The sequence below is a fragment of the Pipistrellus hanaki genome, assembly GCF_964339955.1.
Source record: "Pipistrellus hanaki genome assembly, chromosome: 12".
Classification (NCBI taxonomy): domain Eukaryota; kingdom Metazoa; phylum Chordata; class Mammalia; order Chiroptera; family Vespertilionidae; genus Pipistrellus; species Pipistrellus hanaki.
In genome coordinates, this window is record NC_140514.1 from 15,016,761 (window position 1) to 15,034,421 (window position 17,661).

General features: G+C 54.5%; 1 protein-coding gene across 1 annotated transcript in view; it reads right to left on the reverse strand.

Moving 5' to 3' along the window:
* Nucleotides 1-4,243: 4,243 nt before the first annotated feature.
* The window catches only part of DPYSL5 (dihydropyrimidinase like 5), a 56,149-nt gene continuing 42,731 nt past the window's right edge, over nt 4,244-17,661 (reverse strand). The window contains exons 6-13 of the mRNA XM_084900843.1: nt 16,199-16,243; nt 15,606-15,681; nt 14,435-14,591; nt 12,811-12,952; nt 10,992-11,134; nt 9,357-9,564; nt 7,751-7,919; nt 4,244-7,150 (exon numbers count right to left, since the gene is read on the reverse strand). Of these exons, the coding sequence (XP_084756969.1) occupies nt 7,065-7,150; nt 7,751-7,919; nt 9,357-9,564; nt 10,992-11,134; nt 12,811-12,952; nt 14,435-14,591; nt 15,606-15,681; nt 16,199-16,243 (1,026 nt within the window). The 3' untranslated portion in view covers nt 4,244-7,064. The remainder of the gene's footprint in view (nt 7,151-7,750; nt 7,920-9,356; nt 9,565-10,991; nt 11,135-12,810; nt 12,953-14,434; nt 14,592-15,605; nt 15,682-16,198; nt 16,244-17,661) is intronic.

The window sequence follows — 17,661 nt, forward strand, 5'->3', positions numbered from 1 at the left end:
CCTGACCCTGAGCGGCTCTGCGGGCTGGGGTTGAAGCCATGGTAACCTAGTAGACGTTTCTGTCTTTCTTGGGCCTTACCTGTTCCCCCAATTTAATCAGCTGCGCATCTTTGAACCAAGGAAGTAGCCACTGATGGGCCTACAGCGCCACCTGGAGGCTCTTATGGGTAGTACTCTGGTCAGGGGCCAACTCAGGGACCCAGGATTCTGGGGAGCAAAGAAAAACCAAACAAGGAAGAGACAGGGTAGAAGAGGAGGAAGGGACGAACCCCCAACCCGCCCCCCGCCCCACACGTCCCGGAACTTGCGTTTACAGCTGCTGTTCTGACCACCAGGGAACTGAAGGCCCAAAGCCGTAGGGCTTCACTTTCCCAAGATGCTCGGCCTCTCCAGCTGTTGCTTGCTGGTCCTAGGCCTCGCAGGTGGCTGCCCCATTTTACATTTCCACCAGCAGTGCATGGGGGTTAAGATTCTCGGCGTTCTTGCTAACATTTATTCTTTTCCGTTGTAATATCCTAGTGGGTGTGAAGTGAAATCTCATTGTGGCTCTGATTTGTGTCTCCCTACAGATGAATGCTGTTGAGCTTCTTTCATGACTCATTGGCTATTTGTAGATCTTCTTCGGAGAAATGTCCGTTCAGATCTTTTGCCCATTTTTAATGGAGTTATTTATCTTTTTACTATTGAGTCATAAGAGCAGTTTATGTATTCCAGATACAAACCCCTTATTAGATCTATAATTTGCAAACACCCTCCCCCCCATTTTGTGGGTTGTCACTTCACTTTTTTGGTAGTGTCCTTTGACACAAAATGTTTAAAATGTTGATGAAGTCAAATTGATCTATTTTGTCGTTGCTGCTCATGCTTTTTCTGTTATATCTATGCATTCATTGCCAAATCCAAGGTCACGAAGGTTTGCCGCTATGCTTTTTCCTAAGGGTTTTACAGTGTTAGCTCTCACATGTAAGTCTTTGCTCCATTTTGAGTTAATTTTTATATATGGTATGAGGTAAAGTTCCAGTTTCATTTTTTTGCATGTAGATATTTAGTTGTCTAAACAGCATTTGTTGAAAACATTATTGTTACCCATTAAATCATCTTGGCATCTTGGTAAAAATGAAGTTGACCATAGACACCTCATTTTTTAAAATGAACTTTCAATTCTATTCAGTTGATCTGTATGTCTACCCTTAAGCCAATACTCCTTAGCACTGTCTTGATTACTGTTGCTTCGTAGCAGGAAGTGTGACCTCTCAACTTTATTTGCCTCTCTGTCTCTCTCTCTCTCTATCTCTAATATTGGGGGCAGTGGTTTACCCTGTGTCCTCTCTCCTCTCTATGGATCCAAGATCACGGTGGATTTTTCAGTGTGTTCAGTTTTTTGCCTGTTGTTAGGATAGAGTAGATATTTCCAAACTCCTTACATGCAGAATGGAAAACTTTAAAAAAATATATATATATTTGTATTGACTTCAGAGAGAAAGGGAGAGGAGATAGAGATAGAAACATCAATGATGAGAGAGAATCATTGATTGGCTGCCTTCTGCATGCTCCACTCTGGGGATCGAGCCCACAACCCAGGCATGTGCCCTGGCAGGGAATCACACAGGGAATCCTGATTCATAGGTCAACGCTCAACCATTGAACCATGCTGGCTAGGCTAGACTTGGCTGGTCTCAGGAAACCCTTGTCCCCACCCACTCCAGGAGGACCCATTTTCCCCACCTCCCACTGCACACTATTCCTCATCTCTCAGTCACAGAAAAATTTAACTCCTGGACAGGCATATTAACAGTCTATTGACTATACAGGCATACATAAGGTGTCCATATAATTTGTTATCCAATCCAGGACATATTTGAAAGTGAAAGGCGGCACTATTAATAATTATTATGGGGCAAGACTTAAACCAGGAGTGTCCTGGTTTGTACCTATAGGTATAAATGTGCGCTTTGTAAATACACGAGGGGAAGAAAGTGAAGACCCAACTTCCATCGTAAGACACTATCAAGTGTCAGCAAAATGTTAGATTTTTAAAAATATTTTATTGGAAAAGTACTGAGAGCTCTTCAAATGTGTGATCAGCAAAACTGTCGAGTAACTTTAGAAAAATCCTCACCAGGGTATGCCGTTTAATTTTTATTTTGAGAGAAAGGGAGAAAGAGAAAGATCAGTTGCCTTCTGTGTGCATGGGAGAATGCTCCAACCCACTGAGCCACCCTGGCCAGGGCTCAAGTAGCTTTTCAATAACCAAGGACGATAAGGTCTACCCTCCCCATGTGGTGGGAGGTTTCTTCTTCTTCCTACCTGAGGTGACTCTTCCTCCTTCACCAACTACAAGGCACTTCTTCGTGGTAGGTTGGACCTGTATATATAAAAGTCAACCTGCAGCCGGGACCGGTTTGGCTCAGTGGATAGAGCGTTGGCCTGCGGACTAAAAGGTCCCGGGTTCGATTCCGGTCAAGGGCATGTACCTTGGTTGCAGGCACATCCCCAGTAGGGGGTGTGCAAGAGGCAGCTGATCGATGATTCTCTCTCATCGATGTTTCTGACTCTCTCTTCCTCTCTGTGAAAAATCAATAAAATATATTTAAAAAAAAAAAAAGTCAACCTGCAATTCTGAGAGAAGAAATTGAGGATGATGGTAGCCTAGCTGCTGGCTGGTTCAGATTTCCCCAAATGCAGCTTATTATACAATAATTGGCCGAAGCCTGATTTCACTGTCTGTGGGCATTTATTTCTCCATGACGACATGCATACAAAGGCACCCAGCATCTTCCTGGGCACCTTTATTTTTCTCTTTGAACCGCCTGAAACCTGCCAAATGGGTGGTCATGTCATTTTTCACCCAAACACAGCGGACTTTTGGCACTTAATGAAATTCTTGTGTGCCCCCATGTTATGGAAATAGAGGGTAACACACACACTCTAGCCCAGTACCATCCCAGGGACTCAGCATCCTGCCAACCAGGTGATGGTGTCGCCACCTGGCTCAGAATGTGCACACAGCTCATTCCCTCATAACCAAGTGCTTTTCCCAGTCATTGCACTTGGTCCCAGGATGCCTTATGTGCAGGAGGGTTGCCGATTTGGTGAGCGCTGGGGACATTCCCCTGCCGCCAATCATTTCCCCACAGGACCTGAAGTTCCCTCATTAGGGCTTTGTCTTTGGGGGCTCAGAAACAAGTACACATGACTCCTCGGTACCGTAAGCGACAATTTCACGCTCTCTTTAGTGGGAAACTGGGCTGATCATTCCTGCGCACATCTGGCTGAGGCCGGAGAGAAGGCAGAGGAGTCTTCATGCAGGCGATGGGGTTTGGGGTGGGGGGGCAGTGGGCCAATCCAAGGGTGAGGTCCTGAAGGTCCTCAGACATACTGGCCTCGGGACAACCTTTTGTCGTGGGATTGTTACGAGGCCATAGTCCCATCAGCTAACGGCCCCACTGGGTGAAGAGGGTTTCCAAAATGGTGGCCAAGAGACAAAGGGGAGGTTGGGAAAGCCCACCCTCTTTTTTATATCTAACTAGAGGCCCTATACACAAAAATTCAGCCCTGTCTGTGCCCTCTCACTGTCTGGGACCTCTTAGGGGATGTCCACCTGCCAGCTTAGGCCCATTCCCTGGGAGGTTGGGTCTAAACTGGCAGTCATATATCCCTCTGGCAGCCCGGGAGCCCTTGGGAGATGTCCAACTGATGGGGAGCGGGATTAAACCGTTAGTCGGATATCCTTGGTGCTCCCGAGGCCCAGGAGAGGCTCCCACCACGGCCGCAGTTGGCCAGCCATGAGCCAGCTTCTGGCTGAGCGGCTCTCCCGCTGTGGAAGCACACTGACCACCAGGGGGCAGCTCCTGCATCAAGCGGCTGTCCCCTGGTGGTGAGTGCATGTCATAGCAATTGGCTGTTCCCCAGTTAGGGTCAATTTGCATATTACCCTTTTATTATATAGGATGCTTCCCTGACAGTTCTCGTTTCAGAGAACTTAGCCACCTTGTCCTGGAAATCTGGTGCCATGAGCCTCGGCCTTGTTCCCACCAGGAGTCAGAATGGACAGCTGTGGGGTCACTGCAGCTCCCAGCTCAACTTTTCTGAATCCGAGTGACTCTGCCCAGGCCTCCCCGGGAGCTGCTCCCTGTCTGCGGGAGTGACCCATCGAAGCCTGGTCCCCTCGGCCACGTGAGCATTGCCTCCTCTCCTCCTCTCCCAGCCCCCTCTTCTCTGAAGAAACACAACGGAGACCAAGTGAGAAGTAGCTACAGTTTAATACAAACCTGCACCAGAACACAACGTGCCGGGCTGTCTTGTTTTTGCCTCCAAGGGGTGGTCAAAGCACGGGACCCTGTGTTGTCTCGGGGTTGACACAAGCTTAGCACCATGACTTTTACAGAGGAGTGAGGTGGGGAGGGTCCCTGGGTGCTGGGGTGCTGGAGGCTCCAGCCCGACCCCGGGCTGTGCCTGCCGCCTGGGCAGCTGGAGGGGGTGTGGGTTTCTGTGTGGTTCTGTGGTTTCTGGGTTGGTATTGGAAAAGCCCTAGTGACGGCATTGGCTTGACAAGAGACCTACTGTGGACTCCTAGCACTACACACTCACACACACGCACACAAAGGATAGCACAATTTTCTGTAACTGAACCCCACAAACCTAGAGAGCAGCTAAGGCAAGAACAACAGTATTTATTCAGCAAGTACAAGACCAGTTTGAGAGCTGCATTCAGTGCAACCAGGAGCCAGTGGGGTTGGTGATGGAGCCGGCGGGAGCTCTACACGGGGGCGAGGAGCGGGCGGTGGGGGCTGACCATGTACTTGGTTCCTCGAACCTCCTTCTGATTTTTCATCTAGAAGCTCCTGGGCGAGGGCTGGGTCTCTGTAAGGATCAGGGTGGGTGGAGCGGAAGGCCTATGGTGGTGGACCACGTGGTGAAGACGTGGCCTCCCGGAGCCCAGGGGCCATGCGTCTCTCAAGCGGAGGCACTCCGAGAAGGTAAAGCTTTCCTCGCCCAAGCAGGGTTCCTCTGCCCGTGGGCCACCACCCCTGCTTGGCTCTTTGGCATCTGCCCAAGGCCCGTGACCCAGCACTACCCCAGGGGTCCGTGTCATCACTCCCCAGGCCCAGAGCCCTTCCTATGCCTGTGCCACCATGGCTGCCACCCTCCCCCAGTGCCTCTGCTGCCTCTGATCCCCGGGTTACGGTCTCTGTCAGATCAGCCCCCGAGCGATCAGAGAAAGATGAGCGTGAAGGGACAAAGGCAGATGTGGACACAGCACAAACCACATGGCCAGACCCCGGCGTGTATGTAGTCCGGGCTCACACGGGGAATACGCATCCATTTGTTTATGACAGAAATCTACCTACCTGTGCAAAACAAAGCAAAACGCCTACCGGGGAGTCTTCTGACCGGTTAGAGACTCCGTGGGATCTACCGAGGGACCTCACCCCACTTTTCCTTTCCACAGCTGGGGGCGGGGGGTGGAGGGAGAGACAGCCACGCCCTTAAGGGCCGTCGCGGGCACTTCTGGGGTCAGAAGGCCTCCACCTCCTGGGCCTCCCATCTTTGAAACGGAGAGAATCACACTCGCCCCGTGACAAGAAGCACGTGAGCGCTCGTATATGGAAGTGCTTCGAAACACGAAGGGCACGATGTACGGGGCAGGACCGCCAGCCCGAGTCCAGGAGCCACGCGCAGCCTGGGGTGCTCAGACCGAATGTGCAGCATGAGATCACTCCCCCGAGGGGAGGACAAGGCTGAGCAAGGGCAGGCGGCTGAGAGGTCACCAGCTTCTAGTGTTTCCCCTGAAACCTCCTGGAGCTTTGGGGGCAGGGAGGGCCCCTCTGCATGTGGGAGGAGGTGGAGGCCACGGCAGGTGAGGGCACCGTGCTGTCCACAGGGGGCCAGAGCACAGCAACGCGGGCCCTCCCGTCAGGTTCTGCTGGCCTGGCCTCCTCCCCTGCACCTGGCCGGCCACACCCTAGTCCCGCTCCCCCTCTCTTAGCAGGCATCAGGCCTCTTGCCAATCACACAGGGGGAGCAGCCAGGCCTTGTACGTACAGCAGGGCGATTTACAGGAAGTCGGGTGTCTGACAGACGGGAAACACCTTCTTGCTCCCCAAAGGTCTCCCGGGCCAGCATCCCGAACATCCTCTCGGAATGCAGGCAACGAGACCGGGAGGGGATGCGGTGGGAACAGGGCCTGGGATGGGGCCTGTGCAGCCTGGAAGACTCCACGGGGGCGGCGGGGGGAAGTGTGTGTGGGGGCTGTAAGTCTAGCACCCCCTCCCCCGGCCCCAACCCCCGCCCTGGGCTGTCTGGTTGGTGTGGAGTGCAGCATCTCCTAAGGTCCACATCTACTCCTGTTGCTATGCTATGCTAGGACACAAAGCACCGTTATTTTCCACAGGGATGCACAAACAAGTCAAACCAAACCACTGCGCAAACCAAACGTGCAAAACAAAATCCTGTACACGCGCCCGGCACCGGCACCTGCACCCGCACCCTGCACCCCGCCCAGCTCGCCCTTCAAGGCCTGGCTCCCAGAGGGCGGGGCGGGGAGAAGCAGCCGCTGGAGGGCACAGTGTCCCAACAACACCCACACCCAGGGTGTCCCCACAGCACCCACACAGGGCCGGGGCGGAGTCAGGAAACCGGACATCCTGGGCACGGCGGGGCAGCGAACACCTGGCTAACCGGAGGAAGGTGACGGGGAAGGGAGTCCTCTCAGACACGTCTGCGAAAGTGCTCTGGACGCCTGGCGGGCCGGCCAGGGGCAGGGCACCGAGCCCGGGCTTCCCCGGAGCCAAGAGGAGGGGCCGGGCCAGGCTCTGCCTCGGGCTCTGTGCATCGTGTGGGCTTGCTGGGCGGCCCAGGCCAGGGCGGGACAAGACTGCGGCAGGAGGGACACATCCCAAAGCGCCTGCTGGGTCTGGGTTGGCTCGAAGCACATGGGTCACGTGTCGGACGTGGGAGGCTCCGGGTCCTGCGGCCCCTCCTGCCCTGGCAGCTGTGCGGGCGGGCGGGTGTGCGGGCTGGTGGCTGCGGTGCATCCTCACGTGGGGGGCTGGGCGGTGCCTTTACCAGATGCCACTCGACCGGCCTCCGGGGGGAGCGAGGATCCGGGCGGAGGCCCGCTTCGGAACGTGGTCATCGATCTGAGAGCCTGCAGGGAGGGGAGGAGGCGGAGGAGGGTGAGCGGGGCTGCTCTTGTCTGGGTCAGCAGAGCCCGGCCACGTCTCCTGAGGGAGGCTGCTAGGCCCTCTGTGGGCACGGTCCACGTTAGTCCTCACAACGCCATCCGGTTTACAGGCCTGGACACAGGCTCAGGGAAGTGGAGTCACTTGCTCTCTGGTACACAGAGTGTAAATGGCAGAGCCTGGATTTGAACCAGGTCTTCCTCGTTCAGAATCTCCACGATTCACTGCCCCCCCCATGCCACCTTCACTGCTCCCACGCAGGGTCTCTTGCGGGCAGCTCGGACTATGGATTGGCCCCTGGCAAGTGGGCCTTTGTCCATATGCCTCAGCGAAAGAGAGAGAGAGAGAGAGAGAGAGAGAGAGAGAGAGAGAGAGAGAGAAGGGGCATCATTGTTTTGCAGACCCTGAAGGTTTCCCCCTTTTGAATGCCAAGCCTGAGTTAGAACCGGAGGCCCGGTGCCCCAGGGGGCAGTGGGGCAGTCTTCAGCCTGTCGGTCTAAAACAGATACGGCTGGGGGCACTGTGGTGGAGACGCAGGCGCCAGCCCAAGCGGCCCTCGCTCTTACCGGAGAGGCTGAAGCTGGACTCGTGAAGGTCCCTCATGCCCCCGTGCCGGGTCACGGGCCGGGTCGGAGTGTCTGCCAGCGGCGTCCCCATCTCTTTCTTCCCAGGATGCACGACGACGGCCACGTCCCCCAGGTAGGGAGTGCGGTCCACTCCCTTCACCTTCAAGGTCTAGTGCGGGGAGGAGGAGGAGGGAAACGACCCCATCAGAGCCCCCTCGATGGCTGCCGTTCTGCTCAAGACGCAAGTGACTGCCTTGAGCACAAGGGGCGGAGGATCATTTCCTTGTGCCGTCTATAAACAGTGCACGTGTGTGTGCACCCATGCACATGTGTGTGCACTGGCTTGCCCTCAATATATATTTTTTTAATTTTAATTTTTTTATTTTAAATTTTTTTTTAAATTAAATTATTATCTGTGTACATATACCATTGCCCCCACCCCCATACATGCCCTCCCTCCCCAGTTTTGTGTCCATTGGTTGTACTTATATGCATGTATAATATACAAGTCCTTCGGTTGATCTCTTATCTCCCCCAGATCTCCCTACCCTCCCCGCTGTAATTTGACAGTCTGCTTGTTGCTTTACTGTCTCTACATCTATCATTTGGTTCGTCAGTTTATAATGTTCTTTATTATCCATAAATGAGTGAGGTCATGCGGTGTTTCTCTTTCATTGACTGGCTTATTTCACTCGGCATGATGGTCTCCAATTCTATCCAGGTTGCTGCAAGGGATGAGACTTCCTTCTTTTTTATGGCAGCATGGTATTCCATTGTGTAGATGTACCATAGTTTTTTGATCGCCCTCAATATTGGTGGGATCTTTTCCAAGGTAGCAGGTGAACTTCTGAGATAGTCCACCCTGTAGGGCACCCCTCCCCTGGAGCAACGGCATTCCCCTCACTTGCTGGGTTACCGAGGCCATGAGCTTCTCCAGACCTGGCCTGGCCACGTAAGTGTTGGGGGGCCCAGACTCAGCGAAGTCCACCCAGCCCACTGCAATCACAAGGGAAGTGGGTGTCTGTGAAAGAGCAGCTCCAGGCCAAGACAGGGAACCCGTCCCTGAAGGACGGCAAGAACCTTCCCAGGACCAGCGGCCGGCTCAGCCGTGAGCAGCTCAGTATCCCCTCGGCTCCGGGGGCACGGGGACCCTTCCGGTACATTTACTCCGTCTCAGGGACTTCCTCCCTACTGGTCCTGTTCCCAACGTGACACTCCCGGAGACAGGATGCAGTGGGGAAATAGAGTGAGGACGTCTTTGAGATTTAAAACAATCACATGAGCCGAAACCGGTTTGGCTCAGTGGATAGAGCGTCGGTCTGCGGACTGTAAGGTCCCAGGTTCGATTCCAGTCAAGGGCATCTACATTGGTTGCAGGCGCATCCCCAGTGGGGGATGTGCAAGAGGCAGCTGGCCAATGTTTCTCTCTCATCGATGTTTCTAGCTCTCTATCTCTCTCCCTTCCTCTCTGCAAAAAAAAAAAAAAAAAAAAAAAATCAATAAAACATATTTAAAAAAATAAAAAAATAAAACAATCACATGAGCTGCCCCTAACGGGGACCTTCCACCTCTTCCCACACGCCTTCCTCCCCACCCCTCGCCTCACCTTTTCCCTCTGGACCAGCTTCTTGTAGACGGTGTCTGGGAAGGACCGCAGGGGGCAGAACTTGCCGGTGCCCTCGGCGCACATGAAGACGCCGTTCTCGTACACCACCCGCCCCCGGCTGATGGTGACCAGCGGCACGCCATGGCAGCGCATGTTCTCGTACAGGTTGAAGTCTCCCCCCTGCACCTGGGTGCTGGCCGAGATGGTCCTGGCGGGGAAGAAGTGGTGGGAGAGGGAGCCCTGAGGGGAGGCAAAGGGGCCGCAGCTCCATGGGAACGGAAGGTGCTCACGGGGGAGGGCTGGTGCTCAGAGGGAAGGGCTGGTGCTCAGAGGGAAGGGCTGGTGCTCAGAGGGAAGGGAAGATCCCCAAAGGCTGGTGGCCATGAGCTGAATTGTGTTCCCCAAATTTACAGGTTGAAGTCCTAACACCCAGTACCTCAGAATGTAACTGCATTTGACCTTTAAACACCTGATCAGAATGAGGTCCTATGGCTAGACCCTAGTCCACCCGATTTCCGGTGTCCTTATACAAAAAGAAAATGGAGGCGCCAGGAGGACACACAGGGGAAGCACCGTGTGAGGAGGGAGAAGACGACCATCGGCAAGCCGAGGCGAGAGGCCTCGGGATGCGTTCACCCTGCCGACACCTCGATCTGACTTCCAGCCTCTGGAACTGTGAGGAGACCGGTTTCTGCCGTGTCGGCCCCCCACGCTGCGGTATGTGTTAGAGCAGCCCTAGCACGCTCCTGCACTGGGCTGGACTCTAGGGGGTCTTTCACCACCAGCCGGCCCATCACAGAGGCGGGAACCAGCCCCTGGCGCCAGGATGCAGAGCAGGGCTCCTCCAGGGCCTGACGAGGGCAGTGTGGGGACGGTGGCATAGGGATGTGGTGGTGCCCAGCGAGGCCTTCCCGCACACTCCTGCCTGCCCTGTTCACTGCTGGCCTGGGCGCCTAGAAAAGTGCCCGCCAAGCAAATTCAGGGCTGGGCCAGGGTGGCCTTACAGCTGTGAGCACGCTAAGCACAGAGTTCTATAATTTATTAATTATTGCATTACTTACTAATATTAACCTACTTTTTGCCACCCTGTATTTGATGACTGAATGAAATTTAGTATCAAAGACACGATTCTCATCGGCCCAAATCTTCAAGCAAAAATGATGCCCTAATTCCTGCTGATCACTCCTGACACGCTTCATTCTCACGTTCAATGCACGCTCACGCACGCCGAGGGTGCCGGCGCTGTGCGTTCAAGGAACCGCCCGCAGCGAGAAGAGCCGAAGCTGGAGGAGCCGGGGACGGAGTGCTAGGCCGTCTGTCCGGTTCAGCCACGCAACTAGCTATGGGATGTGGGGATCCCTCTACTCTCTGGTCTTTGGGAAAGGAAATCAGAACCCCAGGGTTGAGTGCTTCTCGGGGCTGTGAGTTTAATGAAATGAGACAATGGATGAGCAGCTGCTTTGAAACACTGTCAAGCGCTGTGCGAGGCCGAAAATAGTCATTCCGCTGAACACGCCTCAGGGCACACTCCCCTGTGCTAGGAAGAGTGCAGAGAGGCTGTGCTTTTGGGATTCTGTAACACAAGCTCCTCACACCCCCAGCCCAGCCCAGCCCCGGAGACGGCAGCAGGCTCACTTTGCGGCTTCGGGGTCCCACACCACCACGTCGGCGTCGGCTCCCGGGATGATGCGGCCCTTGCGGGGGTACAGGTTGAGGATCTTGGCCGCATTGGAGCTGGTGACGGCCACAAAGCGGTTCTCGTCCATCTTTCCTCCGACCTGAAACAGGCAGAATATCAAGTCGGCCAGGCCCGGGGGCGCCTCCAACCCCTGGGCACCCCTGGCTCTGGTCTGTGGCCTTGAGTCGGCGGGAACAATGGTGCAGAGGCGGACGGCACCACGGGCACCGTTTCAGACGACCAACCTGCTCCGCTTGGTTCCAGGCACCTGCTCACGTCTTTCCCCTTCACCCAGGGCCCTGGTTCCACATGGCTGCCTCCCCGGGTGGCAGTCTATCCCCGACTGTAAACCCAGCTCCGCTCGGCTGCCCACCAGGGACGAGTCAGGAGCCTCCCTCACCCACAGCGGGTCATGTGTTCTGGGCTCTGGAAAGGCACCCGCCCACCCACCCCTGACAGCACCCGTGGGCTCCTCCCTGAGCTGCTGCTTAGTCTTTTTTTAAAAAATATATTTTTATGCCAAAACCATTTTGGCTCAGTGGATAGACCATCAGCCTGTGGACTGAAGGGTCCTGGGTTTGATTCCGGTCAAGGGCATATACTTTGGTTTCGGGCACATCCCCAGTGGGGGATGTGCAAGAGGCAGCTGATCAATGTTTCTAACTCTCCATCTCCCTTCCTCTCTGTAAAAAATCAATAAAATATATAAAAAAAATAAAAAATATTTATTTATTTTATTATTTTTAAAAATTTCTTTTATTGATTAAGGTATTACATATGCATCCTTATTCCCTCATTACTCCCCACCCTCTCCATTCATGCCCTTACCCCCCTGTTGTCTGTGTCCATTGATTAGGCTTTTATATATTTTTATTGATTTCAGAGAGGAAGGGAGAGGGGGAGAGAGAGATAGAAACATCAAAGATGAGAGAGAATCATTGTTTGGCTGCCTCCTGCATGCCCCTCACTGGGGATCAAGCCTGCAACCCGGGCATGTGCCCTGACCGGGAATTGAACCAGCGACCTCAATCACTGAGCCATGCCATCCGGGCTGGTGCTTAGTCTTGAGGACGCCAGACCTCTGTGGGCTCTGATTCTCCTGCATCTGGACAGGCCAGACCAATAACACACACTCTTCACGAGCAGACCTGGTAGGTGGTATTGTAACAAGTCCCAGCCCCTACCTTTGTTGAAAAGGAACTGAACAAAATACATAAAGGGCCTTAACTTCCCTTGCCCCAGACTCCTCTTCTAGGGATTAACTAGAAATGCTGACACACTCATGAACGAGAGGTTCCCTGCAGCCCCATTTCTAAGTGCAAGAATCTGAAACAGCCGAAGGTTTCAAACATCGGGAAAGGATGAACTGAAGTAGGGTACTTCCACTGGAGAAGACATTTAGCCATGAAAAAAGATGTTTTTAAAGAACTTTTACTAACATAGGAAGCCACTCAAGATATGTTCTATGAAAAACAAGGAATGAATCCAATTATTAAAATAATGTACAGTACACCATAGAACTAGGAGGAAACGTACTAAAATATTAAGTTTAATTTCTCGGTGTAGAATTATGGGAAAAAATTTTTTTTCCTAATACTCTTCTGTATTTTTCAAATTTTTATACTAGGCTAAATTACCTTTCTGACCCGGGGGTGGGGGGTAGGGGGAATTTTTGTTCTGTTTCTGAGTGGAACAAGGAGCCGTGGCTGACCCAGCCCTCCTCAGGGTGAAACCCCCAGTTAGACCAGAGCGGGGAAGGGCCCCCCAAGAACGTACCACGCCCCTCTCCCAGATGACGCTCATGCGGTCCTGCACGCCGCTCACTCCGTGCGGGATCTTGGTGAAGTCCTCCTTGCCCATGGCCTTCTGCTTTGTGGTGAAAGGCCGGTGGTCTGACGCCACAATGTTCAGAGTGTCACTGGGTGGAGAGAAAGACGTGACCAGTAAAGGGAAGCAGGCCAGGGCCCCGGAGGGTGGTGACAGGTACAGGAAAAGGTCTTTGCTTGAGAACCAGGCAAAGCTGCTTTCAGTCTCAGCTCTGCTATTGAGTAGCTGTCTAACGAGTTACTCAAACTGTGAGAACCTCAGTCTACTTATCTGCAGAATGGGAACGGGTGCTGCGTGTGGCAGACCATCTCGGTCACAGGAGACACCGAGAGTTGTTGACTTTTAAGAGTTAAGATAGCGGGAAGAGAAAAAGTAAACGTAAGAGTTTAGCTGAAGAAGAGGGTGGGAGTAGTCTGACTACCATGGAACCATATGCAAAACCCCTCTCACCTCCTTCCTCACCCCCCACCAGAACCTGCGGGCCACCAGCATGTGCTGGTAAAGCACACAGGTTCTACATTCAGCCTCACAAAGGACTCGAAGCCACAGCCTTCCCTGGATGTGGGGGCTCTGATGGCCCAGAGGGGGAAGGAGGGACAACACAGAAGATCAGTTTGTCTTAATAAGCCAGCAACGGCAAGCAAGTTCACTGTCACTGCCATCCATGACCATCCTGAGCCAACTAAGAACTCGGGGCAGAGACGACAGCGAGAGAATACTTATGGTGGCAAACTCCCTGCCTAAGGGAGGCAGATTGCTGGCCCTTGTCCAGAGATCTCTGTAGGCCTCAGAGATGGCGAAGGGCAGAGGAGAGGATGCCTACGTCACCCAGGCCAGGGCAACCTCCGGGGAAACACCCTAGGACAGCGGTCGGCAAACTCATTCGTCAACAGAGCCAAATATCAGCAGTACAAAGATTGAAATTTCTTTGGAGAGCCACATTTTTTAAACTTAAACTTCTTCTAACACCACTTCTTCAAAATAGACTCGCCCAGGCCATGGTATTTTGTGGAAGAGCCCCACTCAAGGGGCCAAAGAGCCGCATGTGGTTGGAGAGCCGAGGCTTGCCAACCACGGGCCTAGGAGGGCAGGGAAGGGCCTGAATGGAACATGAGTTTCGAGTGGGAGAGGGGGGGACAACTGCTGGGACCACACCCCGGGGACCCGAGAGCCTGATGTTACTCGTGGGAGACACCACAGCTTTGTGCACACGGACCCTCTCAGATGCGCGCTCAAGAGGGGGTTCTGGGAGCAGAGAAAAGTTATTTCCCTGGAGAAGGGGCGTGTGCTTAAGGCTCTCAGCCATTCCGGGTCAGGTGCATAGAGGGCTTTCTCCCCTGGGGTCTGGGGGGCTCATCAGCCACAGCTCTGGCCACATGACTGAGAGAGACCCTCGGCCGGATCCACAGGGATTAGCTGACTTAGCTCTGGAGAAGGTCACAAAAGCAAAGCCATCCTTTGAGCACAATGAAATCAAACGAGGCCAGGCTTGGGGCCCCTGTGCCATCACCTTGAGGACCTACAGGTCCCAGGGACGGCCCTCAGTCACTGACAGGATATGGGGCTGTCTTACTTGGCCAGCAGGCTCATGAGGTAGGTGGAGGTGTTGGTGTCCAGTCGCAGGGGAGGCACGGTGACGTAGGCGGCGGCGTGGGACCAGTCCTGGTGGTAGTAGTGCAGGCCGGTCAGCGTGGCATGCGCGGTGGTGGTCTCGGCCAGCACCACCCGCCCTGGAAGAAGGAGGAGGGTCAAGCCATGACTAGGAAGCCAGTGAACCGGGGTCCTGTGTCTGGGCCTCCCGTTTGGCAGGTGATGGAGGTGAAGTCAGAGAGGAAGGGACCTGCCTAAACTCACTCGATATGTGAGAACACAGCTGGGTTCAAGGCCAGGGCGCTCCCCATCCCCACGCTGGCTGCGGGCAAGGCGGACAGGAGGCCAAGTCACCGCGGCGGGGCGCACTGATGGCGCACCCAGGAGCACAAACTGGCTAGGGCATGGGTGCTACAGGGTGCTGCCGGGAGGATGAAGGGCTGTGAAGGCCACGCTAAGGGGCAGTCCTGACTTTTCTGAGCCGGTAGTGCCATGAGCACCTTGAGGAATCGGATCGCTGGGTGTGGGGTCCATGGAAGGGGCTAGAAGGCAGGGAGATGGAGGTGGGCTGTCGGGAGGCAGAGCAGTGGGAAGGCTGGAAGGCTACAATAGAAGCCCTTGTTCCCGATTTATACCCTGCCCCCAGGACCTCGCTGGCACCCCGAGCCTGGCTGGCACTATAAATACAGCGTCTTCAGGTATTGCCAGTTGCTTAGCAACAGGAGTCACAACGGGTGCCCAGGGCTCATTTCCAGTTTCTGGTGGCCACAGGGGAAGCTGTTACTACTCCAAGGACATCCCAGGCATCCCCTGAAATGCCCATTGGAACTGGTCCAGGATTGCATGTTTGGTCACCAAGGCAACCACTGATAAAATCCAAGAAGCCAAAAAGATGCCAATTAAGGAGTCGACTGAAAACTTGATAATGTTGCCTGACCCAGAGAGGACAGGTACCTCTGCAGAGCTGTTACACATACAGGTGTGCAGAAGAGCTGCGATTCTAAAGGACTGAGCCAGGGTGCTGCTGGGGAAGAGGAAGGGCGGGCGCAGGCCGGGCCTCAGGAGCTGGGGCCACGGTGCGCATGGACCTGGCAGCCCACCTCTGGCGCCAATCCTACCCCACGGGCTCGGTCCACCCCAGCTCAAGGACACACCTTGCATCTTAGCAGCTGCGATGACATCTCCGGCCGAGATGCTGGACACGTTGACCAGGTAGATGGGACAGTGAGTCTAAACATGGAGACATGGTGGAAGGACAGCATCAACCCCACAAACCTTAAAAGCACCAACACCATTCCCTTCTCCCCCCCCCCCCCCACATCACCTCGGCCAAATCAAACCCTGGGCCCGGCCCCGCCCCCTGCTCGCTCAGCTGCTCCCTCGGGGGCTGCTGGTCTGACGCTGGGAACGCAGGCCTGGCAGCAGGAGGCAAGCTGCAGGGGAAACGCGTGATGCAGAGAGGGGCAGGCAGGCAGCACCCGGAGCCAGAGCCCCACAGGGGAACCCCAGTGGGGCAAGGTGTCGAGAGCTGAACCTCACATTTTCTCCCAACGGACAAAAGGCTCCTTAGAACTCAGAACAAGGGTCTGTAGGAATAGCCATGCGCACTCAGGGTTGGGGTCCTGTGAGCCAGGCGTGACGCTGGCCCCCAGGACAGAACAGAACTCCACTGTCCAGGTGGTTTCTGATCCCCGAGTCGAGAATGGACTTGGGGGTGGAGGTGGGGGGTGGGGTGGGATCTACTTACCCTGTTGGCAATGGTGATGACTCGGTGAGTGGCTTCGGCTTCCAGCTGTTAGAAACAAGGGGCAGGAAGAAAGCAAGCTGCACCCTCTCTCCCAAGCAAGACCACCTCCTAGCAGGCGCGCTGGGTGCCTGACACAGAGCCAGGGGGCAGCCGCACCCACAGGCTGGCCTGGGCCCAGGCACCAGGCTCCGACCACCTCTGCCCACCCAGAGAGAATCCTAGGACTTGGTGCGCACATCCTTGCTGGATGCTACGTGGGGCTTCATGAAAAGGCCATGAAACAAAAGCAAACGAAAGCCTGTCTCTCCCTGTTTTCCGGCGTATTCTCTCCACAGCCACCTCAGCGCTGTAGCAAAGGAGCGTCATGGATCGATTTCAAGCTGGAAATCAGCCCGGATCAGCGTTTCTGAACGTCAGTACCATCGACGTTTTGGGCTGGAGAAGTCTTGGTGGCGGGGAGCTGTCCGGGGTTGGTGGGATCTTTAGCAGCATCCCTTGCCTCTACCTACTAGATGCTGGGAGCGTCCCACTGCTCCGCTGATACAACAATTATCTCTAGCCTGGCCGGTGTGGCTCAGCAGTTGAGTGTGAACCCAGGAACCAAGAGATCATAAGTTCAATTCCCGGCCAGGGCACATGCCGGGGTTGCAAACTCGATCCCCAGGAAGGGATTTGTGCAGGAGGCAGCAGATCAAAGATGTTCCTCTCACATCAATGTTTTTATCTCTCTATCTCTCTATCTTTCTCCCTTCCTCTCTCTCTAAAAATCAATAAAAACATAGACCCAGGACCTTCTCCTTTAGGCAACAGAGAGGATGACGATCATTTTTGCCTTTGCTACGACTGCAGTCAAAGCTTCGCCCTTCCCCTCGCGTAACTCAACCATGTCCACTCCTGTGTCCCCCCCCCCCCGCCGCCCGGCCCCGGTTCTCACAGGCACAGTGCTTACTTGGCTGAATCTTTCTTAACTGATTCTTAAGTGTCAAAACAGGAGCTATATTCAAGGACTCGACAGACAGGGACAGACCCAAGGGAGGAGTAAGGTGGGTCCCCTCCCCCAAGCTGACCACACGAGGGCTGGCTTTGTTCCTGTCTGAGGGAAGGACCATCACACCCTGCCTCCAGCGCCTCATGCCTCAAGGCTTCCTCATCGATCCACCACTCTGCACTGAAAGCTTTGAAGAAATGGAAAACAGCTCTGCCCTGGCCAATGGTCAGGGAGGTCTAAACAGGGTCACAGGGCAAGAAGGCATTATCAGTCTAATGTGGTCCCCCTAGAGCAGAATTCTTTATCCGGGGACCCTGAGGGATTTGTATTGACTTCCTGCAAAACTACACCAGGGCAAAAGCAGGGGCCGAAGAGCAGGGCTCCTCATTAGCATTTCAGTAGCGAGCAGCGAGGTAACAAGGGGTTAGACTGCACATGTGTCAAACACAAGGCCCGAGGGCCAAATCCAGCCCGC